This window comes from Phyllostomus hastatus, unplaced genomic scaffold (genome assembly GCF_019186645.2).
Source record: "Phyllostomus hastatus isolate PE091 unplaced genomic scaffold, TTU_PhHast_1.1 phas_scaffold_1224, whole genome shotgun sequence".
Taxonomy (NCBI): Eukaryota; Metazoa; Chordata; class Mammalia; order Chiroptera; family Phyllostomidae; genus Phyllostomus; species Phyllostomus hastatus.
The window spans coordinates 1,284,400-1,311,265 of record NW_025334008.1 but is presented as its reverse complement, the minus strand read 5'-3'; the positions used below and the strand labels follow the sequence as shown (position 1 = coordinate 1,311,265).

At 50.7% G+C, this 26,866-nt stretch overlaps 1 protein-coding gene across 4 annotated transcripts in view; it reads left to right on the top strand.

The window, feature by feature from the left end:
- VRK3 (VRK serine/threonine kinase 3) overlaps positions 1-26,572 on the top strand; it is a 40,274-nt gene extending 13,702 nt beyond the window's left edge. For all 4 annotated transcript variants that reach the window (XM_045856282.1, XM_045856279.1, XM_045856281.1 and 1 more), the window contains 9 exons: positions 327-393; positions 1,355-1,439; positions 1,700-1,805; positions 4,190-4,282; positions 11,390-11,522; positions 12,881-13,001; positions 19,291-19,349; positions 23,829-23,989; positions 26,242-26,572. In XM_045856282.1, the coding sequence (XP_045712238.1) occupies positions 327-393; positions 1,355-1,439; positions 1,700-1,805; positions 4,190-4,282; positions 11,390-11,522; positions 12,881-13,001; positions 19,291-19,349; positions 23,829-23,989 (825 nt within the window). In that variant the 3' untranslated portion in view covers positions 26,242-26,572. The remainder of the gene's footprint in view (positions 1-326; positions 394-1,354; positions 1,440-1,699; positions 1,806-4,189; positions 4,283-11,389; positions 11,523-12,880; positions 13,002-19,290; positions 19,350-23,828; positions 23,990-26,241) is intronic.
- Positions 26,573-26,866: the final 294 nt, after the last annotated feature.

Genomic DNA, 26,866 nt, shown 5'->3' with positions numbered 1-26,866 from the left:
CACACCCCCATTGTCCAGAACCTACCATGTGGTCATTCCTCACTTCAGAGGTAGCTCAGAAATCTAGCTTTTAGCTGAAGGCCACACATGTAGGGAAAATACGTCAGTCTCATCATAAGAAAATGAAAAAGAGCCCGGGCAGTGGGAGATAACATGAGCCTCCGACACGTGTTCATGGGTAGCATGCACCCTGAGGAATTCGGTTCTGTTGTGCAGGATGTGGTGGGGAACCTGGCTTGTGGCTGGCATTGCCCTGGGGTGATGAGCTGGGGTCCCTTGGCCCAGAGACTCCAGTGGGACAGCTTTCTCCCCCCATCCCACGCTAGGATGCCAAGGACGGGCGCTTGTTCAACGAGCAGCACTTCTTCCTGCGGGCTGCCAAGCCTTTGCAAGGTACTCCTTGGGGAGGCGGGCGAGGGCGAGGGACTCAGGGGTGCCAGCTTAGTCCAGGCAACTAGCTTCTCCCTGAAGGTGTGGGAAGCGTGGGGGTCAGAGAAGACCCAGCTTTGCTCCTGTCACCCCTCGGGCCTCAGGCCCCACAGGACAGACAACGTGCGCTGAGGCCAGCTCACACCAGCTCTTGAGAGCCAAGGATTAAGTTCAAAATTAGCTCAAGCCAGTTGTTAAACATAGCCATTATTTAAATTAATACATCAATGAACCATCAAATAAATTAGATTCAGAGCAAGGGTGATAAATACTCAAAACTTGTCACTTCCCAATTATTCGTCTATGTTTTTGTTATCCGTACCCTGTTGGCGTCTGCTGTGCCCGGGTGATAGACACACCATGTGACTGAGCACTGCGGGGCATCTCTCCCATCTCCACATTCTGCAGTGTCATAGCAGTAGCTTGAAAGCAGCCACAGTGGGAGTATTTACACCACGGAGACTGGCCAGCACTACAAACCAGGGCTGTTCCCCCTGGACAGCTGTTTATTCAGCTTCTGTCCGCACAGCTCTGGGTCCGTGCCATCCCACTGAGGCCCCGGACCACAGGCTGACGTCTGGTGACACCGTGACCGGTTCAGACGTTTCCCGATCTCATCCACTCTGTGTGTGTATCTAGAAGTTCTGCCGTTCTTATCCCTGGCGCTCATTCCAGATCTGTATATTCTTTCTCCCATGTTCACCCCTCTTCACCCGCACACAGAGATGACTGACACTCGGGTCAACCAGGCTGACCCTGTCAGCACACCCATTGTCAACTCGCCCACAGAGGTGGTCTCTCCAACCAGGAGACCAGGGTCTGGCCTGGGCTTGGGCGCACTCTGCTTCTGGTCTGGGAACGGGCTGTTGTCCCCATGGGCCTGGGGCCAGGGGGCTCTAACCTCTCGGGTCCCTGCCTCCCACAGTGGACAAGTGGAAGAAGCTACAATCGACCCCCCTACTAGCCATCCCCACCTGTGTCGGTTTTGGCATTCATGAGGACGGGTACAGGTGAGTCACCACCTTACTGGGCCCTTTTTTTCTCTCCCTGTCATGTGTTCAGGGTCCAAGACCCTGGGGCCTTTGGCCAGATAGCTGCTTCCTTCCTTTCTGCCGCTTTGAGCCAGGCTGACCCCCCTCAGTCAGAACCCTTCATCTTGCTCAGGACCAGGGCCTCATAGCCACCCAGCCACAGTCCATCCTTGGTGGCCTTCATTCTGCCCCCTCCCCTGGTTATCTCTCCCACCTCATGGGACACGCATGTCTTCCAGGTTCTTGGTGTTCCCCATGCTGGGGAGGAGCCTGCAGTCGGCCCTGGATGGCAGCCTGCAGCACACAATACCCGTGCTGTCTGTGTTCCAGCTGGCCTACCGGCTGGTAGGTACCCAAGCAGACTAGCTCCCGGCGGGGGGATGGCTGCCGGGCTCCGGCTTACCGGACTGCCCACTGACACATGCAGTCCACACTTGCCCCTGCCAGACCCTGAGGACCTGCACACTAACTGACTGACGCAGGAGAATGCCAGGCTGTCAGAACCAGGGGATAAGCAGGAGGGGCGTTCCAGGGCCATGGGAGGTGAGGATGGGGCCCCAGCCTCAAATTTAGGGCTGCAACTGGGCTTCCTGGCAGAGACCCTTTCTGAGGCAGGAGTGGGACGGAACAAGGCCCTGGGGGTGGGGATACGTGAGGAGAATGTTCAGGCCAAGGACACAGCTTGAGCAAAGGCTTATAAGGGGCAGAGAGCATAAGGCATTGGTTCATTCACTCATTCCTTTATCCATCCTTTCTTTTATTTTTTTATTTTTTAGATTTTATTTATTTTTAGAGAGAGGGGAATAGAGGGAAAAAAGAGAGAGATGTCATTTTATGGTTGCAGCTCATGTGCTCCCAACTGGAGACCTGGCCCACAACCCAGGTGTGTGCCCTGACTGGGAATCAAACCGGCGACCCTTTGGTTCACAGGCTGACACTCAGTCCACTGAGCCACACCAGCCAGGGCCATCCTTTCATTAAATATTTGCCAGGTCCCTGCTGGGTGTCAGGCACTGTCCCAGGGGCTGGGAGCGTGGTAGGGAATAGCACAGATGTGGGTTTTATGTCTAGTCAAAGAGGATGAAGTTAAACAGTTGCACAAATTAAGAAAAGTTCTTAACTAGAAGTGTCCCCCTGCTATGATGGTGAATAAGAGGACCAAATTTAAATTGGGGAAGGCATGAATGCGGCAAGAGGGTGACACATTAGGTGAGTCCCAAAGGTTTTTATGCTCAGAGTGTCTGCACTGTGGCATGTGGACGGACGAAGGGTAAGAGATTATGTGGAGAGATCAGCAGGCACCGGCTCACGTAGGGCCTTGAGTACCAGGCTGAGGAGCTGTAACTCTGCCCTGAGGCACTGGGGAGCCATGGGAGGATTGGGAGCAGCAGAGGAGCACTATCAGCTCTGCATGCAGAAGAGGTCCCTCCCCTGTGGGCCTTGAGGGGAGGACCAGGAGAGAGTGAGGCCTGAGGAGAGGCGTCAAGCTGTGAGGATGGAGAGTTTGTAGGACAAGCAGAACTTGGTACACAGTTAACCCTAGGGGTCAAGGGGGCCTCGGGGATGTTGTCACAATGTAGCTAACACTGAAGCAGTTCAGTGTATGAGTCTGGAGCTCAGTGGAGAAGTCGGGAGTGAGACATAAAAATATAAATTGCTTAACTAAACTTATTTCTATTCTCTAGGAGAAAAGAGAAGAACTCTTTGATATATGCAGACTTTGGGGGGGCGGGGTTGGCAGGAGGCAATAAGTAACCAACTTCTCCCCTTCCTGGGTTTGCAGTCAACTAAGAATAGATCTAAGAGATGGAAAACCAAATGTTGGCTTCACTGCTGAATTTTTTTTAAAGATTTTATTTATTTATTTTTAGAGATATGGGAAGAGAAGGAGAAAGAAAGGGAGAGAAACATCTATGTGTGGTTGCCTCTGATACATTCCCAATTGGGGATCTGGCCCACAACCCAGGCATATGCTCTGACTGGGAATTGAACTGGCAACACTTTGGTTCTCAGGCCTGCGCTCAATCCACTGAGCTATACCAGCCAGGTCTACTACTGAAATTTTTTTTAATACTACATTTTTTTAAAAGAGTTTGTTTGTTAAGTCCTGGCTTGCATAGCTCAGTGGATTGAGCGCGGGCTGCGAACCAAAGTGTTGCAGGTTTGATTCCCAGTCAGGGCACATGCCTGGGTTGCAGGCCAGATCCCCAGCAACCACACATTGATGTTTCTCTCCCTTTCTCTGTTTCTCCTTCTCTTCCCCTCTCTTTAAAAAATCAATAAATAAACTCTTTTTTTTTAAAGACTTTATTTATTTATTTTTAGAGAGGGAAGGGAGGGAGAAACAGAGAAAGGGAGAGAAACATCAATATGTAGTTGCCTTTTGCACACCCCCTACTGGGGACCCGGCCTGCAACCCAGGTATGTGTCCTGACTGGGAATTGAACTGGCAACCCTTTGGTTTATAGGCCCGCATCCAATCCACTGAGCCACACCAGCCAGGGCTTGACTTTTTTAAAGCCTTATTAGAAGACCTGCTTTGGTGTGCTGTCAGAGTGGACTTCCTAATGCTCCCCTCAGAATGAGCCAGGCCTAACCCCCACCACCACCCTAGTCATAAGCAGGCCATATGACCACAGGCCCAACAGCAGGGACTCAGTCACCAGGCTTTGAATCAGAGCCGCTTAGTGTGAGTCATGCTGCTCACGGAGATCCTTTTTCCTCCCCAGCTGGATGCCCTGGAGTTCCTCCACGAGAACGAGTATGTTCACGGAAATGTGACAGCTGACAATATCTTTGTGAACCCAGAGGACCTGAGCCAGGTAATAATCAGGCCCTCCCCACCTTGGGGCTCCCTGGGCTCAGGATCTCACCTATCTTAAGACTTCCATTTATTACAGCTTTTTTAATTGATTTTGGAGAGACAGGAATGGAGAGAGAGAGACATCGATTTGTTGTTCCACTTATGGATGCATTCACTGCTTGATTCTTATATGTGCCCTGACTGGGGATTGAACCTGCAACCTTGGTGTGTCAGGAAGACACTCTGATGAACTGAGCTACATGGCTGGGGCAAAACTAGAGATGAGTAGCAACTTAATTGAAAAATGGGTAAAGGATAGGAAAAACAGTTTATTGACAAAGAAATCCACAGGCTAGTTAAATATATGAAAAGGTGCTCAACCTCCCTAATAATCATTGAAATCAAAATTAAAACATACCATTTTTTTAACACTTTGAGCAAAGTTATTTAAAAATGGTAACATCTATGATGATAAAGAAATAAAAGTTCAGATCTGAACTTCTGATCCAGATGTAGGTAGACACACTTCACCTCCTGGCACAGCTGTGTGAAGGGCCACACTAACCTCAGAACAGAAACCACCCAGAACTGCCAGAAAATCGAACTGTATGGAAGTTCAGCAGCCAAGGATCTAATGAAGCATCCAGATGGCCAGGAGGGGCAGAGATAGAGAGCCAGGGTGCAGGGCACGCAGTGTGATGGCAGTCGTGGCAGCCATCGGAACAGGTGGTCCCACATTCACGTGCAGTTGGTAGAAATTGGCAGGGGGGATACCTGGGGATCAAGCGATCACAGCCTTGGGGCAGACTACGCAGCCCAGGGTTCCAGTGCTGGGAAAATAAAGCCTCATAACTTCTGGCTGTAAAAACCAGTGGGGGGTTAGGATGGTGGAAGAAATGGCCAGTCTCTCAGGAGAGTCCATTTCAAGGGCCCACACGGTCCTAAAACATATGCACCCCACCCGCTCTGGAACCACTACCAGGCCAACAGCTAGAGGGCACCAGTTGCATACGGGAAGTGGTCCAGGTGACTGGAAATGGGGCAAGTGCCGAGCGAGCCTCCAGCAACCAGACAGCAGCACTGTCCCCTATCCGACCCCTCCCCACATACAGCGCTACAAAACAATGAAGCAGGTTGCTCTGCCCTGGAAATTACCTAAAGCTCTGCCCCACACAACATAACAGGTGCACCAAGTCAGGGAGTCACACCAGCTCTAATAGAAACAAACACAGGGAGGCTGCCAAACTGAGGAGACAAATATGGCTCAAATAAAAGAACAAAACCCCAGAAAAAGAACTAAACAAAATGGAGATACCCAACCTGTTAGATGCAGAGTTCAAAACACTGGTGATTAGGATTCTCAAAGAACTCTAAAAGTATGGCAAAAGCATAAGGAAGAAATGAAGACCCAACTAAATTAAATAAAGAAAAATCCACAGGGAACCAACAGTGAAGGGAGGGAAGCCAGGGTTCAAAGCATCGATTTGGAACGTAAGGAATAAACCATCAACCAGAACAAAATGAAGAAACAAGAATTTTTTTTTTAATGAGAGATTAAGAAGACTCTGGGACATCTCCAAAAGTGCCAACATCTAAATCATAGGGATGCCAGAAGGAGAAAAGGAAGAGGAAGAAATTGAAAACTTACTTGAAAAAATAATGAAAGATAACTTCCCTAATTTGGTGAAGGAAATACACATGCAAGTCCAGGATATACAGAGAATCCCAAGCAAGTTGGACCCAAAGAGGACCACACCAAGACACATCATAATTGAAATGTCAAAGCTTAAAGATAAAGAGGGAAAGCAAGAGAAAAGCGGAGTTACAAAGGAGTTCCTATAAGACTATCAGATGATTTCTCAAAAGAAACTTTGCAGGCAAGAAGGGACTGGCAAAAAGTGTTCAACATGATGAAAAGCAAGGACCTACAACCTAGATTACTCTGTCCAGCAAAGCTATCATTTAGAATGGAAGGGCAGAGAAAGCTCTTCCCAGACAAGGTCAAGCTAAAGAGTTCATCATTACCAAGCCCTCGTTATATGAAAATGTTAAGGGGACTTATTTTTTTTTTTTAGATTTTATTCATTTATTTTTAGAGAGAAGGAAGGGAGGGAGAAAGAGGGAGAGAAACGTCAATGTGTGGTTGCCTCTCACATGTCCCAACACTGGGGACCTGGCCAGCAACCCAGCCATGTGCCCTGACTGGGAAATGAACCAGTGACCCTTTGCTTTGCAGGTCGGCTCTCAATCCACTGAGCCACATCAGCCAGGGCTAAGGGGACTTATTTAAAGAAGATCAAAACTATGAGCATTAAAATGACAACAAATACAACTGTCAACAACTGAGTCTAAAAAACTAAAGCAAACAGGAACAGAATCCTAAATATGGAGATCATTTGGAGGGTTAAAAGCAGGGAGGGGAAAGGGGGAGAGTGAGGGGAAAAGTACAGGGATTAAGAAGCATAAATGGGCCCTGGTTGGTGTGGCTCAGTGTACTGAGCCCCAGCCTGCAAACCAAAGGGCTGCTGGTTTGATTCTCAGTCAGGGCACATGCCTGGGTTTCGGGCTAGGTTCCCAGTAGGGGGCTCACAAGAGGCAACCATACACTGATGTTTCTCCTTCCCTCCCTTTCCCTTTCTAAAAATAAATAAATAAAATCTTTTTTTCTTTTTTTTATATATTTTATTGATTATGCTATTACAGTTGTCCCATTTTCCCCCCTTCACTCCCCTCTACCCTGTGCACCCTCTCCCACCCATATCCCCCCCCTTTAGTCATGTCCATGTGTCATACTTATAAGTTCTTTAGCTTCTACATTTCCCATACTATTCTTACCCTCCCCCTATCTATTTTCAACCTACACTCTATGCTACTTATTCTCTGTACCTTTTTCCCCTCTCTCCTCCTCCCACTCCCCTGTTGCTAACCCTCCATGTGATCTCCATTTCTGTGGTTTTGTTCCTGTTCTAGTTGTTTGCTTAGTTTCTTTTGGTTTTGCTTTAGGTGTGGTTGTTAATAATTGTGAGTTTGCTGTCCTTTTACTATACATGTTTTTTTCTTTATCTTCTTTTCTTAGATAAGTCCCTTTAACATTTCATAAAATAAGGGCTTGGTGATGATGAACTCCTTTAACTTGACCTTATCTGAGAAGCACTTTATCTGCCCTTCCATTCTAAATGAAAGCTTTGCTGGATAGAGTAATCTAGGATATAGGTCCTTGTCTTTCATGACTTGGAATACTTCTTTCCAGCCCCTTCTTGCCTGTAAGGTCTCTTTTGAGAAATTAGCTGACAGTCTGATGGGAACTCCTTTGTAAGTTACTGTCCCCTTATCTCTTGCTGCTTCTAGGATTCTCTCCTTGATTTTTACCTTGGCTAATGTAATTATGATGTGCCTTGGTGTGTTTCTTCTTGGGTCCAACTTCTTTGGGGCTCTCTGAGCTTCCTGGATTTCCTGGAAGTCTATTTCCTTTACCAGAATGGGGAAGTTCTCCTTTATTATTCAAATACATGTTCAATCTGTTGCTTTTCCTCTTCCCCTTCTGGTACCCCTATAATTCGGATGTTGGAACATTTAAAGATGTCCTGGAGGTTCCTAAGCTTCTCCTCGTTTTTTTGAATTCTTATTTCTCCATTCTTTCCTGTTTGGTTGTTGTTTTCTTCCTTCTGGTCCACTCTATTGTTTTGAGTCACAGTTTCCTTCCCATCACTATTGGTTCTCCATGCATCTTCCTTCATCTCTTTTATGGTAACCTGCATTTTTTCATTTAATTTGCCCCCAAAATCAACCAGTTCTGTGAGCTTCCTGATCACCAGTGTTTTGAACTGTGCATCTGATAGATTGGCTATCTCTTGGTCGCTCAAAAGGATAAATCCTGGGGCATTGATCTGTCCTTCTGTTTGAGACATGTCTCTCTCTCTCTTTCTCTCTCTTTTTTTGGTCTGGTCACTCCTGTTACAGTGAGGGGTGGAGCCTTAGGTGTTCACCAGGGCTGGGCACCCCAGTCACTAGATTGCGACGTTGTATGTGGGGGCGGGGGTGGGGGCGGGAGGGAACAATGGCGGTAACTCTGTCCTCCTGGGACCCCAGTCCCTTCCCTGGGATCCTGGGCTGCGCACTCTGCCCTGGTCCACAATCGCCACCTCACTGGGTCCACCTCCTGCCACTTGCGTACTCAGGGTCCAACCGCTTCGGTCTTGTGCGCCCCAGATGCCTTACACGCTCCCGGTTGCCCTATGCACCCACTGCTCTCTGCTCTCTGCACTGCAACCCGCGCCCGACTGCTCCTCTCTGCCCCTCCTACTGGTCTGGATGAATGGGTCTACTTCAACTTCTTGGCTGTCCGACTTCCATTCAGATAAATTCTCTGTCAGTTGTGGGTGTTATTCTGCCTCTAAATTGTTGTTGTTCTAATCTTGGTTGTGTGTGGAGGTACGGTGTGTCCACCTATGCCTCCATCTTGCCAGAAGTCAAATAAATAAAATCTTTAAAAAAGAAAAATATCTTTAGAAAAAGAAGCATAAGTGGTAGGTACAAAATAGACAGGGGGAGGTTAAGAATAGTATAGGAAATGGAGAAGCCAAGGAACTTACATGCACTACCAATGGACCTGAACTAAGGGGGGATTGCTGGAGGGAAGGCAGGTACCAGGCAGAGGGGGACAAAGGAAAAATTGGGATGACTTAATAGCATAATCAATAACGTAATAGCATAGTCAATAAAATATACTTTAAAAAAAGAAAAGTGCTTTATATTCTGTTAGAAGTATGAATTGGGCAACCTCTTTGGAAGGTAATTTGCATATAGCAGTCAAAATTTTAAATACATATGTTGTTTGACCCACCAGCTCCTCTCAGGAATATATCCTGCCCACATACTCAGGGGGCTGTTCAGAGATGTATGTTTAAATATGCAGCATTCCTCACAACACTGATTGTAACAGTAAAGTGGGAAAACCTTCAATACATGCTCCCAGTAGGGTGCTGATTAAATGGTGGGGGTTTTTTTTTCACATTTTTTATTGTTATTCAAGTACAATTGTCTCCATTTTCCCCCCACCCCAGCCATCCCCACTTTCCGCCCTTGATCCTTCCCCTCTTTGGTTTCGTCCATGTGTCCTTTATACATGTTCCAAGTAGATTCCAATTATTTTTTCAAATGACATGACTTAAGCAAAGGTTTAAAAAGGGAGGAGTGCAATATATTGATTGGTCCAGGGAATGGAAAAATGGAGGACTTCACTGGTTTGGGGCATGGCTGAATCTAGGACCAATTGGTCATTGCCAGGCAAGACTCTCTTCCCTCAGCTGACAAAATCACCACTGGCAAATCAGGCCTAAATCCCTGAGCTTAGCAGCCCTGTAGAAATAGATCAGGTGAGCCTCACCTCAGTCACGTGGGCTGAGTTGGAGAGAGGAGATCCCAGGGAAAACCCTCAGGCTGTGTTAGTCAGAGCTCTCCAGAGAAGCAGAACCAACAGAATGCACACAGAGAGACTGAGTATAAGGCATTGGCTCACACAATGATGTACAGCAGCAATTTTCCACCAGTGTGCCGCAAGAATTTTTAAAGCATGCAATATCTGACTAGTCAGGGGCACTGACCTCTTTTCCCTTAGATTATCAAATTTTTTTGAAAATGACAACACACCAGTAGCTGTCCAGGGAGAATGAATCAAAATTATACCTATTTTTTTTGTGTCAGAACAACAAAAAATACATTTTTGGTGTGCTGTAGAATTTTAGTAATTTGTTTATGTGTGCCATGAGATGAAAAAGGCTGAAACTCACCAGTGTACAGAATTGTACAGAAGAAGACCTGTTATAGGGAATTGGCTCACAATTATGGGGACTGAGAACCTCGAGATATGCCGCTGGCAAGCTGAAGGCCAGGAAGAGATGATGGTGTGTTTCTGGTCAGTCCAGAGGCCTGCAAAACCAGGTAAACTGACTGTGTGAGGCTGGCAGCCTCAAGGCCTGAGAAGGGTCAATGTTTCAGTTCAAGTCCAAGGCCGGAAAAGGCCAATGTCCCAGATCTTGCAGTCAGCCAGGAGTTGTCCCCACTCACGCAGCCTTTTGCGTTCTATTCAGGCCCTCAACTGCTGGCTGAGGCCCACCCACATTAGACAGAGTGATCTACTTTACTTAGACTATGATTTAAATGTTCATCTGATCCAGCCCTGGCTGGTGTGGCTCAGTTGGGTAGGCATCATCCTGCAAACTGAAAGGTCACAGGTTCAATTCCCACTCGGGGCACATTCCTGGGTTGTGGGTTCAGTCCCCAGTCAGGGTGAATGCAAGAGGCAACCAATGAATGTTTCTCCCTTTCTCCCTCCCTTTCCCTCTCTCTAGAACCAATAAAAGGGAGAAAATGTTTCATGTTAATCTTCCTGAGAGACACCCTCATAGACACAGCTAGAATGTTTGGTCAAATATTTGAGCACCCAGGGAGGTTATATTTAAAATTAAATACCACAAACTTTGACCAGAAGAAAAGGCTATAGATCTGTCTTGGACAAAACCAATAGTTGTCCTTTGTCCAACTGGCAGAATGCAGTGAGCCATTAAAATGCAGGTGGGGCCGACTGTGTGCCTGGCCGAAAAACACTTTACTTTTGGTTTTCAACTCAGTTAAGCCTCATAGCCAGCCTGCAAGGTGGGGACTATCGTCTTCATTTTACAATCGGAGAAATCAAAGCACAGAAAAGTTAACATAACTTGCCCAAGGTTGCACAGCCCCTAAGGGCCATGCCTACACTTGAATCTGATCTCTCTGGCTCGGAATTAATGCCCTGAACCGCACTTGAAGCGCAAAATCTGGACGCCCAACAGGAGGTGCGGTGAGATCCCTTTGTGGGAAACTAGATCCCCTGCCCCATCCACACGTGTTTGCCAGTTATTTAAAGGAAACTGTTTGAAGCAATAAGGTGCTATTATCAGTGGTTACTTCTGGGTGATAGGTTTAGGGGGCTGGGTTGCAGTAGGGATGAGCAGTTTAGGTTCTTTTCACTTTCCACTCTTTGGTGCTGTTGGGCATTTATTTGTTTCTGGTTATACCCCCAATTGAACTATCTGATTTCAGGGGTCCTAACTTCCAAACTGCATGGCTTCTCCCCACGCCCACACAGGTGACCCTGGCAGGCTACGGCTTCGCCTTCCGCTACTCCCCAGGTGGCAGACACGTGGCCTGTGTGGAAGGCAGCAGGAGCCCCCACGAGGGGGACCTGGAGCTCATGAGCATGGACGTGCACAAGGGATGCGGTAAGAGGCCAGAGAAAGGGGGTCAGGACCCTGGAGACACGCTTCTCATACAAGGGCAGCTCTAGGTTTTCACAGCCACGGACAGCAGAGGACCATACACTGGAGTCACCTCAAGGAGCCGTGACAGGGATTTAAAATTAAGAATAGAGCCCTGGCTGGTGTGGCTCAGTGGACTGAGCGCCAGTCTGTGAACCAAGGGGTCAGCTGTTTGATTCCCAGTCAGGACACATGCCTGGCTTGCAGGCCAGGTCCCCAGGAGGGGTACGTGAGAGGCAACCACACATTGATGTTTCTCTCCCCCTCTCTCTCCACCCATTCCCCTCTCTCTAAAAGAATAAATAAATAAAATCTTTAGAATGAAGAATAGTGTCCCCAAGCATTGGGGAGTTGTGGGTAGTGGTTCAGCACCAAGGACAGAGGTCAGCTGGGCACAAGGAAACCCTGCAGATCCAGAGGCCCAGATTCAGGATCTGTTGGAGACTTGGAACATGACAGTTGCCCACCAGTCTCCCAGGAGAGGCCGCTGAGGAAGCAGTTGGCTCCCTGTGTCTGCAGCTCAGGAGTAAACTGCAGATGGAGACTCAGAGGTCGACAGGATCTCAAGAGTTGTCAGCCGAAACCCAGGGAGAGGGTGAGACTATCCAAGCAAAGTGTGCAGTGAGCAGAGAGCCCAGGGCAGGTTCCCCGAGGAGGTCACAGGCCCTCTTTCCCAAATCCCTTGAGACCTTGGCCATCCGTGTGCCTTCATCCTCCCCACAGACTGAGCTCTGAGCCCACCTGGGGGAGAGGCAGTGCCTGTGACTCTGGCATCAGGTGGCAGAAGGCCAGGTGCAGTGGGCTCTCGGTGTCGGGCGAATGCTTACTCGAGTTGTCGTCCAAATCATGACATCTGGCCAGCGTAACAAAAATAAAACCCAGTGGTCGTCTTCGCTCCCCTGCTGAGGCTGTGTGTGTCCTGTTCTGTGTCCTCTGCGGCTCTGGTAACCCCACAATACAGCCATCTCCCCACTAGACTGAAAGACTGGGACCCAGCCACACTCTTGTCGACAATTTGAGAAATTGGATGGGCTGGTGCACAGGGCTCTGAGGGCTCATCGAATGGATGAAAGACAAGGAGATGAGGGAGTGAGCTAGTGCGAGCAGAGATGGAGGGAGGGCTGAGACAGTGAATGAGTAACTGAGAGACGCGTGAGAGTGGGGAGAGTGGGCAAAGAGTGAATGAGCAGCCAAGAGCCCGTGTGTTTGGGTGGTGGAATGTGTGAGTGTTTGGTTGAGTCAATGAGATAGAGAGGGAGGGGCTGGGCGTGGCAGTGAGTGGAGCATCCAGACCAAACCGCCACCTCTTTCCCCCTCCCCAGGGCCCTTCCGCCGCAGTGACCTCCAGTCCCTGGGCTACTGTTTGCTGAAGTGGATCTACGGGACCCTGCCATGGACGAAATGCCTGCCCGACATCGAGGCCATCATGAAGCTGAAACAGAAGTGAGTCTGGGGGTCATCGGAGCCCAGCACTGGCCCGGCACCCCTGCAGCAGGGGCAGAAGCTCAGAACCCCACGGGGGGCAGAAAGGACGGGGAGGCAGCGTCCAGCAGAGCCAGGGCCTCTGCAGTGCTCAGGCGTTTGCTCTACATCCTTTTCCAGCAGACCAGAGTGTGGGCTCTGGAGCCCCACTGCCTGGGGTCCAACTCCGGCCACACAGCTGCGGGGGCAGCGGGGACACCTTAACCTCCGAAAGCCTCAGTGTCCTCAGTGAGATGGGATCCTATTAACACCCACTGTGGGGGCGATGGAAGGGTTCGGGGGAGGCAGGGACACAACACTCCATTGAGAGCCCAGCCTGCAAAAAACGCTCACCACGCACTGGACCGCGTGACTCATTCATTCTTTCACGAGCATGTGGGCAACTGAGCAGTAGGTCTGGGCCCTCCTCCGCACAGCAGCAGCAGCCACTGGTGCTCACACTCCCCCCCCTCACCTCTGCGTGTAAAACCTCCAGAGCCGGCTAGTTCTGTTTACACATTCAGCACCAAGGACAGCGCCCCGTCCGGCCCCTGGAGGCTGGGAAGGGAAGTGCTGAGGTGTAAGGTTCAGCACCAAGGACAAAGGTGCCTGTTTGCAAAGAAAAGTGCTGCCGCTGCGGTTCAGCACCACAGGCAGAGGGACATAAGCGTGGGGCCTTGGTCCTGGGCACCAAGGGCAGTCAGTGGACAGCTGGAGGGACACAGGGAAGCACTGTGGGCCCAGAGGACGGGATTCAAAATTTGGTGCAGACTTGAGGCTGAGAGTTGCCCAGGAGTCCCCCCGGGAGGGCCATCTGGAGGGTAGTTGGCTGTCAGTGTCTGAAGTGCAGAAACGAAGTCTGCACAGAGATTCAGACCTCAGCGGTATCTCGGGAGTTGTCAGCAGCGGCGCTGGGAGGGGTGAGCGTTTCCAGGGAGGCCATGAAGAGTGGGAAGCAGGAAAACTCTCCAGTGAACAGCATTGTGTCTGCAGCTTCTAAGTTCTTAGCGTGCTGTGTTCCTTCTAAGCCTCGCTTGCTTTATCCTTCCCCTTCAATGTGCCCCATCTGCCCCCTCTCACCCATGGATACCCACCCACGCCAATATGCCACACCCATGTTCTACTGACACGTTGGCTTTAACATATTTGTACCCTTAATCTTTCATGATGGTGGTGGCACTGTGTGGTCTGACTTGCACAAATGGTGTTCGCTAAATCAAACCTGTTCCTGTCCTTTTTCCTGCGCCACTGTGTTCGCCAGCTCTCACCCCAGTGTTCCACATGCCTCAGGTTTCCTGCTTCTGACCACTGCTTTTAAAGAAGTTTGTACGGACGTGTCTGCGTCCTTGAACACTGTACAATGAGTGTACTTACTCTGCATAAATAGTGCTCTGCTCGAAATTCCATTGTTTCTGGCCTTCTTTCAGTGCTGTGTTTCTGAACCATCATCTACGTCGCTGGTTCACCACCTCTGAATACTTCTCCTGACTTTGCTTGTTTAAATGCACCTCTGTCCTCGAAACACTTTGAAGCCCGTGTGTCCCCAGGGCGGGAGGCTGGACACAGCCTCCCTCCACTGAGCCCTCAGCTGTGCGGTACCTGCTGTGCTCATGAGTCGTTCTAGGCCCTGGGGCACAGGATCCAGTAAGACACGCACCCCTGCCCTCGGGAAACTCCCACACCTGCTGGGGGAGAGGGGAGATACCAAGAGTGGAGCACAGTGCAGGTCAGGGGTCAGACCGGTGGGGCAGTCAGAGCCCTGGGGAGATCCAGCAGGGTGCTGGGGACAGGCAGGGTGAGAGCACCTGCCACTCTTGTAGACTTAATGGTCAGTGTGGGTGTCACAGCAAGGGTGACAGGCCAGTCACCTCCAGAGGGGCGGTGAGGCAAGGAGGAGGCCTCACTTTGGTTGATGTGCCCCTAACATCCCTGCAGAAGGAAGGACAGACAGACAGACAGAGACAGACAGAGGCCTTCAGCTCCCAGGCTTCCGCAGGCTGCCTCTGCCACAGAGCCTGGCAGACATGCCTACTGTCTTGTTTCCTTGGGACTCACTGCTGCTGGAACTTACTCTCCAGCTCTCCCATAGCTTTCCACCTGTGAAGTGCAGCCGGGTGAGAACACGAGTCATAGGACGGGGGCACAGGTGGCAGGAGTGTGCCGCCCGTCCACTGACGCATTGAGTGGGCCTGAAGCGTGTGGCCCACTCCTTTACATGTTCTGTTGGCTTAGTTAGGGCCAAGGCGGAGTTGCCCTTGCGAGCAGACCCCACAACAACGCTGTGGCCCAGATGAGGCAGCCGTTTGCTTCCCTCTGTGGACACCCCCAGGGTGGGAGGTGGAGGGTGGCGGGTGCCTCCGCCTCCTTCCACGGGCACATGTCCTTCTCCGGGTGCCAGCCCTGCTGCCACCATCGACCTTCACTTTGAAAGGGCAGGACCGGAAACGATGTGTGTCTCCTGGTCATGTGGCCACCCTGAGCTGCGGTGGGCTTGGGAAACGTCTGCAGCCTTTGGCTGCCGACCCTGGGGATCCTGCCATCCAAGGGGAGAGGTGACACTGGGGGGGGAGGGGTTGGCAGGGAGCAGGTCCTCCACAGTGCCACCTGGCGTCATGTTTCTGAGGGCAAGGGCCACACTGGCTCTCTTCGTCACCGTCACCGTCACTGTGTCATTCACAGCACAGTGCTGGGTGTTGGTGAGTGCCCACGAGATCGCTGTGAAATGAACACGTGAGCCTTTGCTCTCAGGCCTGGGCTTCCGTGTAGACACGCAGGTCAGCCAGACAGGCCCCAGCCTTGGGGATTCCCAGGCTGGAGGCAGACATTTGGACAGGAAGCAGACACTGCATGTGGTGGTGGAAGCCCCCAGGGGCCGCTGTGGGAGCAGAGGGGAGGCACGTGACCTGGCCTCAGCCCACTGGGAGCCTTGACCCCAGGGGATGCCTGGCTCAGTCTATAGAGAGCAGAGTTATTTCCCAGGCAGGCAAGGGGGAAGCAAGATTTCCAGGCCAGTAGGATGGCACTTACGTGAACTCTTCATTCATTCATTCACTCATTCATCCACTCATTCATTCACTCATTCATTCATCTAGGACCTGTCTTCCCAGGGCATCATTGTGCCAGCCCTGTGCTAGCAAATGCTGGAGGTCAGCTGAGGGCCCCTCTTGCCATCAGTGGAACCACCTGCTGAGGCTCCAATGGGCTGGATCCTCTCTCTACCTCCCTAACTCCTAAGAAGTCATGTTTCCTTTTTCACATCTCTCCCACCTTCCCCTTCATGATGACCTCAGGTGCCTCGCTCAGAGGCTCCGCAATCGCCAAGGTGGTGCAGAGTAAAGAAAATGGGTCCCAGTAAGCGTTTTAATATTGATGATTTCAGTACAAATAGCACTTCATTCCAAGTCCCTGATCCCAACCGCAACTACAGAGGGAGGGTGGGACAGGTGAACAGGCTCCACCTGGAGACCTGGGCAGTAATATTGCTATCATTCTGGACCCCACCGCCCAGAGTCGAGGCAGTAACGAAGAGAACCACGAGGGGGCGATGTTGGAGCTTGCAACTTTTCTGGAACCCTAACTTGTCTTCCTCTGGGACATCTTAGAGGTTGGTGTATGTGACCTTTTTCCACTCACTCAACAAATATTTGTTCATTTTCTTGTACATCCTAGTTCATGCCAGAATGAATGACTAAAAGAAACAAAAGCCCTGTGGATTGAGCGCTGGCCTGCAAACCAAAAGGTCACTGGTTTGATTCCCAGGCAGGGCGTGTGCCTGGGTTGTGGGCCTGGTGAGAGGCAACCAATTGATGTATCTCTCACACACTGATGTTTCCCTCTCTTCCTCTCTTCCTCCTCCTCTCTAAAAAAGTAAATAAATGAAATCTTAGGAAAAAAAAAAGAACGAAACAGAAGAGACACTGGGATGCCCCATGGCTTTCTGGTGTGCGAAGCACCCAGCTGGGAAAGGACAGACGTGACCCCGATTTGGTCCCTGCTGTTAAGGCTGCCAGCTGGGCGGGAAAATCCCACCACCACTGACAGCAACAGCCAGTGGGGGAAGGACTGCTCACTTGCTCTGTCACTCATTCATTCATTCACCACACACATCCTGAGGCTATACATGCATCTTGCCGGGTGCTGTAGTGCATCTGTGGCCTTCTGTACAGGGTGTGAGCAAACTCAGGAGGGATGGACTTCCTCTGCCTAGAGGGGCCAGGGGAAGCTTCCAGGACACCAGCCCTTGAGCTGGGTCCTGAAGCCGGAGCAGCCACCTAGTGGGGTCAAGGCAGGGAAAGGCCGTCCAGGGCAGAGAGGGCATTATGAGGCCAGAGATGTTTGGGGAGCTGGAAGAACTTTGGTGTGGCCAGAGTGTGAGATGAAGGGGAGGAAGTCAGGGAGACAGGGTCAGAAGGGCCGGCCTGCTCCCGGGGACTTTCCTGGGGAGCCACAGGAGGGCTGCGAGCTGGGAGGGGCAGAGGCAGCTCTGGGCATAGAAAAACTCTGGGACCGTGCATGGGAGATGGAAGACCAGGGAGGAAGCTGGGGTCCAGGGAGAGGGTGAGGCCTGAGCTGGGCCCAGAGTCATGCACAGAGTGGGGGGTGGGGCAGAAAGGGCTAGGGAGCAGGCAGGTGGGGCTTGGGGACTTCCGGGAGGGTGGGGGAAGGGAAGGACAGTGCCCAGGGTCTGGGTGGACATTGGAGATGAGCCAAGGACGTAGATGAATTTCTGTTTTTCCTGAGTGGTCCAAGAAGGGTGTGTATGTGTTTATGTATATTGTATACAACTATCTGTGTGTGGATAGTCATTCTTCATTATTCACGGATTTCATGTGTGTGAATTTGCCTGTTCACTCAAATGTATCTGTAACCCCCACATCAACACTCAACAGTGCTCTTGAGATCATTCTCAGACACACGCAGAGTGGGCAGAACTTAGGGTGGCCTGCTGCCCACGGTCCCAGCGGAGGTCAGACAGGCCGTGCCCCACCTCTTTGGGTCAGCTCTCTCACTGTAAGCCAGCATGTGGCCTACTTTATGGCCCACTTTCCGCCTTTTTGTACTTTTTGTTGGTGATTTTGCTGTTTCAAGTGGCCCCAAGGTGCGCTCTCCCTCTCAGGCGCCTGCCCACACCTTTCTTCCCTCTCAGGTAGGCATCTCCTGAAGTCTAAGGGACCCACGAGACTTGCAGCCAGGGGAGCCGTGGGCAGCGGCAGCTCGTCCCGGGCTCACCCCCTGCACCTGTCCCCAAGGCTCCTTTCCTCTGACTCCAGTGAGCTCAGGCAGCCCGGCCCAGGCGCTCCTGCTGCTGCTGCTGTGCTAAGCCCTTCCCTGCTTCACTGTGCCCCACTTTAAGGAATGTACTCTCACAATCAATCAATCAATCAATCAATCAATAATACAGCGGCCCCAAGCGTAGGCTGCAGTGCTGTCTCGTGTTCCTCAGCATCAGAGGCAGTGACGTGCTCCCAGAGAAAGGCCGTGTGTTAGACGAGCTTCCCTCAGTGCTGCTGGCCACGAGTTCCATGTGGATAAATCCACATTATGTTAAATAAGATGCCTTTGAACATAACCACATAAAACAAGGTTCTTATGTATTGATAAGTCGATGAAAATGTCGGGAGCAGCCCTGGCTGGTGTGGGTCAGTGGATTGAGCGCCAGCCTGAACACCCAAGGGTCGCTGGTTCAATTCCCAGTCAGGGCACATGCTGGGGTTGCAGGCCAGATCCCCATTAGGGGGCACATGAGAGATAGCCAATCCATGTTTCTCTCTCCCTCTCCCCCTCTCTCTTCCCCTCTCCCTAAAAGTAAATAAATAAAATCTTTTTTTAAGCTTTCCCCCGCAAAAAAATGCCCTGGCTGGTATGGTTCAATGGATTGAGCACTGGCCTGGGGACTGAAAGTTTGCTAGTTTGCTTCCCAGTCAGAGCGCATGCATGGCTTGCAGTCAGGTTCCCAGTTGGGGGTGTGTACAAGAGGCAACCAATCAATGTTTCTCTCTGTGTCTTTCTCCTCCTCTTTCCCCTCACTCTAAAAATAAATGAAATATTTTTTTAAAAAAGAAAAGAGAATGTTGTGACCGGAGGCTCACAGGAACCTAATACATTTCCCCTACAAGCAGATTCAGAAGTTGCTAATTCAGTGTTCAGGGTGACTCCACAGGGCGTAACTACCATGAATAATAAACATCTACTGTGCAGCGATGAGACGTTTTGTCTAAATGGTTGCTGTCCCTTCCCCGAAAGACCTTTGCATGTACCTCTGTCCTCTCAGGTTCCTTGACAATCCGGAGGCCCTGGTGAGACAGTACAGTCGCCGGATGAGTCCCTCAGGTATGTCCTGAAGGGGAGGGACAGGCAGGGGGACCATGGCAGGACAGGGTTGGGGGGGGGCTTGGATCCATGCGAGGTCGCCTGTCTTTAACACACCTCTGTTGTCCTTCTTTGAATATTTCAATTTGCATATGTGTATGTGCTCATCGTAGAAAAACAAAAATCTTGCCCTGGCTGGTATAGCTCAGCGGATTGAGCACAGGCTGCAAACCAAAGGGTCACCAGTTCGATTCCCAGTCAGGGCAGGTGCCTGGGTTGCCGACCAGGTTCCCAGTGAGGGCCATGTGAGAGGCAACCACACATTGATGTTTCTCTCCCTCTTTCTCCCTCCCTTCCCCTCTCTCTAAAAACAAATTAAAAAAAAAATCTTCTACCCAAAATTCATAAGTGTCTCTGAACAAAAACAATACACATGCACACAAAACCTATGTACATGCCCTGACTGGAATTGAACCTGTAACCCTTTGGTGTATGGGATGACGCTCCAACCAACTGAACCACCTGGCCAGGACATAATGATTTTTTTTAAGATTTTTAAAAATATTTTATTTATTTTTAGAGAGGGAAGGGAGAGAGAAAGAGAGAGAGAGAGAGAGAGAGACATCAATGTGCGATTGCTGGGGGCCGTGGCCTGCAACCCAGGCGTGTGCCCTGACTGGGAATCGAACCTGCAATGCTTTGGTTTGCAGCCTGAGCTCAATCCACTGAGCTATGCCAGCCAGGGGATTTTTTTTAATGAAATCATATTTTGTATATTGGTCTCCACGTTGCTTTTTTTTTATGTAAGAAGAGTCTACCTTGGAGATTTTCTGTATCAGTTTTTGTAGAGTTTCATCAGTATTTTTTAATCTGTGGTAAAATACACCTAATGTCAGTAATTTAAAGCTGCAGTTGTGACTCATTAGTCACGAAAACCAATTTAATGGGTTGAAAATAAGATTTTTAAAAATTTATTTTTAAATATATTTTTAATATATTTATTTTAGACAGAGGGGAAGGGAGGGAGAAAGGAAGGAGAGAAACATCAATGTGTGGTTGCCTCTTGCACACCCCCCTACTGGGAACCTGGCCTGCAACTCAGGCATGTGCCCTGACTTGGAATCGAACTGGTGACCCTTTGGTTCTCAGGCCAGTGCTCAATCCACTGAGCCACACCAGCCAGGATGGATCTTTAAAAATTTAAAAGAACAGAAAATATATTAGTGCTTCTCAAGAATTAAGGAAATATGAGCTGTAAGTTTCAGAGATACGTGTTTATACACGTATGTACATATGTGGGTGACAGATTATAATGTAAACTATATTTCTAGTTATGTTTCAGTTTTTAAATACTTGAAAACCAGTACTGCATCTGGGTGCATCAGCCCACCATACAATACATGATATAATGCACCATATAAATGAATGTATCAAAATATTTTGCTAACTCTTCATTGATAAACCTTTAGAGCCTTTAGATTGTCTCCAACTTTCTGATATTATAAACTCTTTACTCCTTTTTTTTCTTTACTGGGTTTTGGTGTAAATACCAATCTAATCTTTGCTTATAAAATTATTTAAACCAAACAGAAACATGTTACATAAAAAATGAAAGTTCCTGACCCTTCCTTGCCCCCTCCCCAGTCATACTTTTAGAGAAATCCAGTGAGCACATATCACTTACCTACTGTTTTGTAACAAACCACATCAAAACAGAATGACCTAAAACCACAGCCATTTCTTTTCTTTACGACTCAAATAACTGTCAGACCGGGTTCAGCCCAGTGGTTGATCGGCTGGTCTTCATGCCCGGGATGGCTCCATGGGGCCGGGGCTGGTGGGTTCAGGTGGCTCCTCTCCCTCCTTCCCATCTGGCGATAGGTGTCCAGTTGTCACAGGCAGGCCTAGGAGTCCTCAGGTGGGATGGCTCATCTCTGCTCCCCGGGTCCCACACCCTCCAGCAGGCTGGAGGGGGCTTCCTCATGAGGTGCCCTTGGGGAAGCCTTCCAGGAGGGCAAGAGTGGACACTGCCAAGCATGGGGGTCCCGGAACGGCAGGTCCTCCACATTCACTCCCAGCGTCAGCAAGGCCAGCCCACTCTCCAGAGGCGGGAAGCAGCAGTCACATGGTGAGGGGACAGGCAAGCAGGGACTGCAGGAGTGGAGACTCCGCCAGCTGCAGCCAGTACTCCATCTGCATATGTGGCCAGCAATGGATAAATGCTTGCACGTGTGGTTTTGTTTTACAAAGCCATTGGTTTTTACAAAACTCTGAAACAAAAACAGTCTCATCCTGCACACGTTTTGGTCGACATCTTGCTTTTTACGTTCCTGACCATCGGGCTCTTGGTGTTGTTACTCACACATGCATCGTAGCGGTTTTTCACAGCTACACCATATTCGTAGTTTGGCTAAACCATCCTTTTTAAGGCCAGTCCCTGTTATTGGAGATTTAGGCTGTTTTTGGTTTCTGTATGTGTGTGGTTTTTTTCTCCCAGTGTTCTTTCTGGAGAACTCCTACAGCGCCCTCTAAGCAGGAGGCAGGATGAAACAGACACGGATAGTTCCTCTGATGCCTCCAGCTCTGTAAGGGCTCACTTTAAAAAAAAATTTTTTTATTTGCTCTTAGAGAGAGGAGAAGGGAAAGAGGAAGAGAGGTAGAGAAACATCAATGTGTGAGAGATGCAGTGATGGGTTGCCTCTCACCTGCCCGCAACTGGGGGCCTGGCCCACAACCCAGGCATGTGCTCTAGCCTGGGAATGGAACCAGCGACCCTTTGGTTCGCAGTCCGGCGCTCAGTCCACTGAGCCACACCAGTCAGGGCAGGGCTCACTTTTTAATTTCCTGAAACCCCTGAATTCAAGTCCTGGCTGTGCTGCCCAAGTTACTCACGCCTCCAGCCGTGCGTTCTCGATCCTTAAGGAGTGAGTTCCGAGCTCGTCGTAGGCCGGGGCGGGGCTTGCGTGATTGACGTGGGGGTGAGGGCGGGGCTGGCCCGCCTGTAGGAGGAGGAGGTCGCAGCCTCTAGTTAGGTACCTACCAGGCCGGGGAACTTCCGTGGATAAATGTACCTCTCAGAGCTTCAGCTTGAGTAGAAAGGGGCCAGGAACAGATCCCGCCCCCGGGGTTGCCCAGGGAATTCAATGCAGAGCGGCCTGCGCAGAGCTCCGCCCAGGAGCGCTGCCTCAGCTTCGCTGCAGCCCTGATCCAACGAGTTTCTTAGTTTAGTGGCGCACATCCCCGAGGTGGGGATTATTATGCCTGCTATCGGTGTGATAACGGACGCTTTTTGAGAGAGTGATGATGGTATTGTACTTATTCAGGAGGGAAAGAAACAACAATAGCAAAAAGTCTTTATCATTTAAGCTGTGTCCCTGGGGCCTGCGTCTGTGAAGCCAGAACTATTTTGCATTTTGAAATGGGGGGGGGGCGTGGAATGAAAACATTACTGTGAAACTTACCTGAAATTCAGGCTGCAGCATCCATAAGTCTGGGCACAGCTACGCCCATTCGCTCACTCACTTGCTGGCTGCTTTTGTGCGAGAACGGCTGAGTTGAGTTCTTTCCGACACAGACCAACCAAAAATGTCGACTCACTGGACTTTCCAGTAAAAGTTTGCAGGTCCCCGTTTTAGGGGTCCACTAAAGATTTACAGGTAAAATGACAATTAGCTGGGATCTGCTTTCAAACAACACAGGAGGGGCAGTGGTAGGGTTCAGAAGAAAGATTAGCTTTGATTGACAGTTGCAGAGACTGGTGATGGGTTTGCAATACTGTTTCTCTGTTGCGTATGTCTGATGTTTTCCAAAAAAAATGTTTTAAAGTCCTGGCTGGTGTGGTTCAGTGGATTGAGTGCCAGCCTTTGGCCTGCAAACCAGAGGGTCACCAGTTCGATTCCCCGTCAGGGCAGGTGCCTGGGTTGCAGCCCAGGTCCCCAGTAGGGGGCACATGAGAGACAACCTCACATTGATGTTTCTCTTCCTCTTTCTCCCTTCCTCTCTCTCTAAAAATAAATAAAATCTTTTTATTTATTTGAGAGGTATTTATTTGAAATAAATCTTTTTATTTATCTGAGAGGTACATTAAAAATAAATAAAATCTTTTTTAATGTTTTTATTTATTTGTTTATTTATTTATTTTTAGAGAGAGTGGGAGGAAGGAAGAAAGAGGGAGAGTAACATCAATGTGTGGTTGCCTTTCACGTGCCCCCTACTGGGGACCTGGCTCGCAACCCAGGCACTTGCCCTGACCCGGAATCGAACCGGGAACTCTTTGTTTCACAGCCTGCACTCAATACCCCTGAGCTATACCAGCCAGGGCTAAGTAAAATGTTTAAAAAAAAATTTTTTTTTAATCTCAGTGCCTGTGGCCACGCCAGGCACAGGGGCTACACAGACTAGATGGGCACCGTGAGTGAAACTCTCAGGGCGCAGCCACCTGTGCTCAGGGCTGGGGGCCCCTCTGAAACCTGTCCCGTGGTGGGGGTGTCTCGGCCACAGAGGCCCCGCAGGAGTACCTGCAGGAGTACCTGAAGATGGTGATGGCCCTCCAGTACGACCAGAAGCCGCCCTACGTCGTGCTGAGGACCAAACTGGATGCCCTGCTGCAGAAGCTGCGGGTGTCGGCCTACGGGCCCATAGACCTCCACATAGCGCCGTAGGTGGGTTCCGCGGGGACCAGCCTGTGAGTCTGAACCCCCAGCCCTGCTTCCTGGACCTCACTGGATGTTTATTCCAGGCGCCAACCTCCTAGTTAGACGCTGGATTTTTCCACAGGGTTCTTGAACTTTCCAACCCCTGCCCCGCACCTCTCCCCCACCCCACCCCCCAAGCAATCACAAGTAGCAGAAACCTGACTCAAACTGGCTTTTCCAAAGAGGCGGGTTGATGGTCTCTTGCAGCTAGAAAATTCCAAATGGGGAAGCTTCAGGCATGACGGGATTCCCAGCCCAGAAAATAGCATAGAGGTACTATCTGCCTCTGTCTTTCTGTGTCCTTCTTTCTTCCCTCTGCCCCTCCAGCCATCCCCCTAGAGTCTCTGCTCTCCTTTTGGTTGGCTCCCGTGTCCGCCCTCTCCCCCGAAAAACCTCACTGGCTCAGTGCCCCTGCTATTTGCACGTCGTGCTTCATCTCGCGGCCCTTCCTGTCAGCGCAGAACGTCCTTGTTTACGCAGCACCAGTGCCGCGTTCTGTTCTGTGCAGAGGGAGGGGTGCTCCCGGTAACCTGCGGCTAGCCTGTGCTCGCTTTGTGTGAGAGTGCACAGGAATTTGGGGGAGGTCAAAACTAAATGCACTTCACTAAACAGCTTTGGCAAGGCCGCATGGGCGTTGTGAAGAGGAGCTTCCCCTCGGTCCTCCTCCATCCATGGAGCTGAAATTTCCTCCCGGCCGGCTGGGATCAGAGCTCAGGGTTGGTCTAACTCAGGCCTTCCCCGATGGGGGCAAGAACAGCTGGGGGCTTCGGTCACTGTCTGCAGACACTCTTGGTTGTCACCACTGGGGAGAGGGTGCTACAGGCATCTAGTGGGTGGAGCCTGCGGCTGCTCAGCCTCCCACAGCGCACAGGCCGGCCCACCACAGAGATTCGCCAACCTTATTAACGTAGTTCGTGCCGAGGGTGAGGGAGCAGCCATGTCTTCAGGCGCGCTCCTGGTGGCAGCCGCAGCCCTCTTCCTGGTGGCACTTTGGTTACACTGCTTCCTCACTCCTGCACCCTTCCTTCACTCACGTCCCAGGGCGGACAATGTGAGATCACCCATAGGTAACGCTGTTCACCCAGGCCTGGTCCTGGAGCTCACCGAAAATGCCAAGGTGTGGGTTCAGTTTGTTCCACGGGATCATGAGGTCTCGCCTGAATGACAAACACTTTCCAAAAGTGAAGGCGTGTGACTTCTCCACCAGTGTGCCCCAGACCCAGTCTTTCCAGCCTGGCAAGTGGCTGCTCTGTCCCGGAGCTGTCCGAAAGGCCTCGGGGCCTCGGGGTCCTCCCCAGGCCCCTCCCTCCTCCTGCTGTCCCTCCTTGTCCATTTCCTCCAGGTCTCGGCCCTGCCCTATCCCAGGGACCCCGCCCTCCCCCAGATGGTGGACTGTGCGGTCACTTGTCGTAATCACCTGCTGGCATGAGCTCCGTGAGGGCACATCATGCCTTGCTCCAGCATCCCTGTCTCTCCGGCACGTTGCTGCCTGGCGCGCCCATGTTTATCGAGGGGCTTCGCCAGCCTTCCACGGGGTGCAGGCCTGTCCTCCCTGCCTGCCTGTCTGCACAGCACAACAGCCGCATTTCAGGGCCATTATGGTTTCCGATCTGCTTGCTCTCCAGGGACCTCTAATTCAGCAGCAGGTTTGCCCCTCGGTTGGGAACGTAATGAGATGCTGTTTAAGGAGCCCAGTGACCTCGGGGTAACTTAAAGGTCACTCCACCTCTGCTCTGTGGCCACTCCTCGTCTTGCCCGTGGGCCCGCCTTCCCCTCCTCCAGTCCATTATACGCCAGCCACCGTCCTCCGCTCACCTGCCAGACTCTGCCAAGCCCGGTCTGCCTCAGGACATTTGCACTTGCCATGCCCGTGGTCTGGAATGCTTTTTCCCTTCCGGCTTTGTGCGGCTGACTCCTTCCCGTTTCTGGCTCTCAGATCCCGAGGCCCCCTGACCACCCCCGCCCTTGGGGGACCTCCTCACCTCCTCTCTTACCTGTCACCTCTTCTCTGCACAGCCGTGCCCGCCTCGAAGGGAAGCATGTGTTTAATTTGTAGAGTCTCCACCTCCCTCCTCAAAACTGTCAGCCCAGCAAAGGTGTCTTGTTGCCCTCGTTTGCAGTGGGTCCCAGTTCCCAAGAAGAGCTTGTCCCACAGCAGAGCCTTAAAGGGGGCTCCTTGGATGCATAAGATGCTCACAGCGATTTTTATTGTCTTCCAGAACTTTCAAGTCCCAGTTGAAGTAGAAAAAAAAGAGAAGAACTGTGACTCCAGGCCTGCTGTAGACATGCTTCTAGAAAGATCCCTCAAATGTGCATTCCTGCCGCTGCTTTCAGAGACGCTGCCTGTCAGTTTCGGTTAGCGTCAGGGCACCTGGCAGCTGGGCCCCAGGCGATGTGAGCAGCCTCCCGCCCAACTGTCCCACCTTTCAGCCGGTGTCTCCCAGCAGCCGCTGGGTCGTGAACAGAGAAGACCCCCAACTCACGGCCCCTCAGGGAGACCCTTCCTGCCACTGGCACCACTATGCTTTGGTAATAAATTGTTTCACTGGAGCTTGGAGAGTTGCATGTCTGCAAAAGAAATCCCTCTTGAAAAAGTCGAACTCCCTTTTTCCCCCACCCACCCATCCCTTCAACCTTTCCAGACCTCATGGGGCCACTCATCGATGCATTTGCCCGTCCTTCTGCCCGTCCTTCCATTCATACACAGATGCTCTTCAACTTACAATGCGGTTACATCCCATTATAAGTTGAAAATATTTTAAGTTGAAAATGCACTTAGCCCTGGCTGTTTTGACTCTGTTGGTTGGAGTATTGGCCTGTAAACCAAAAGGTCGCAGGTTCAAT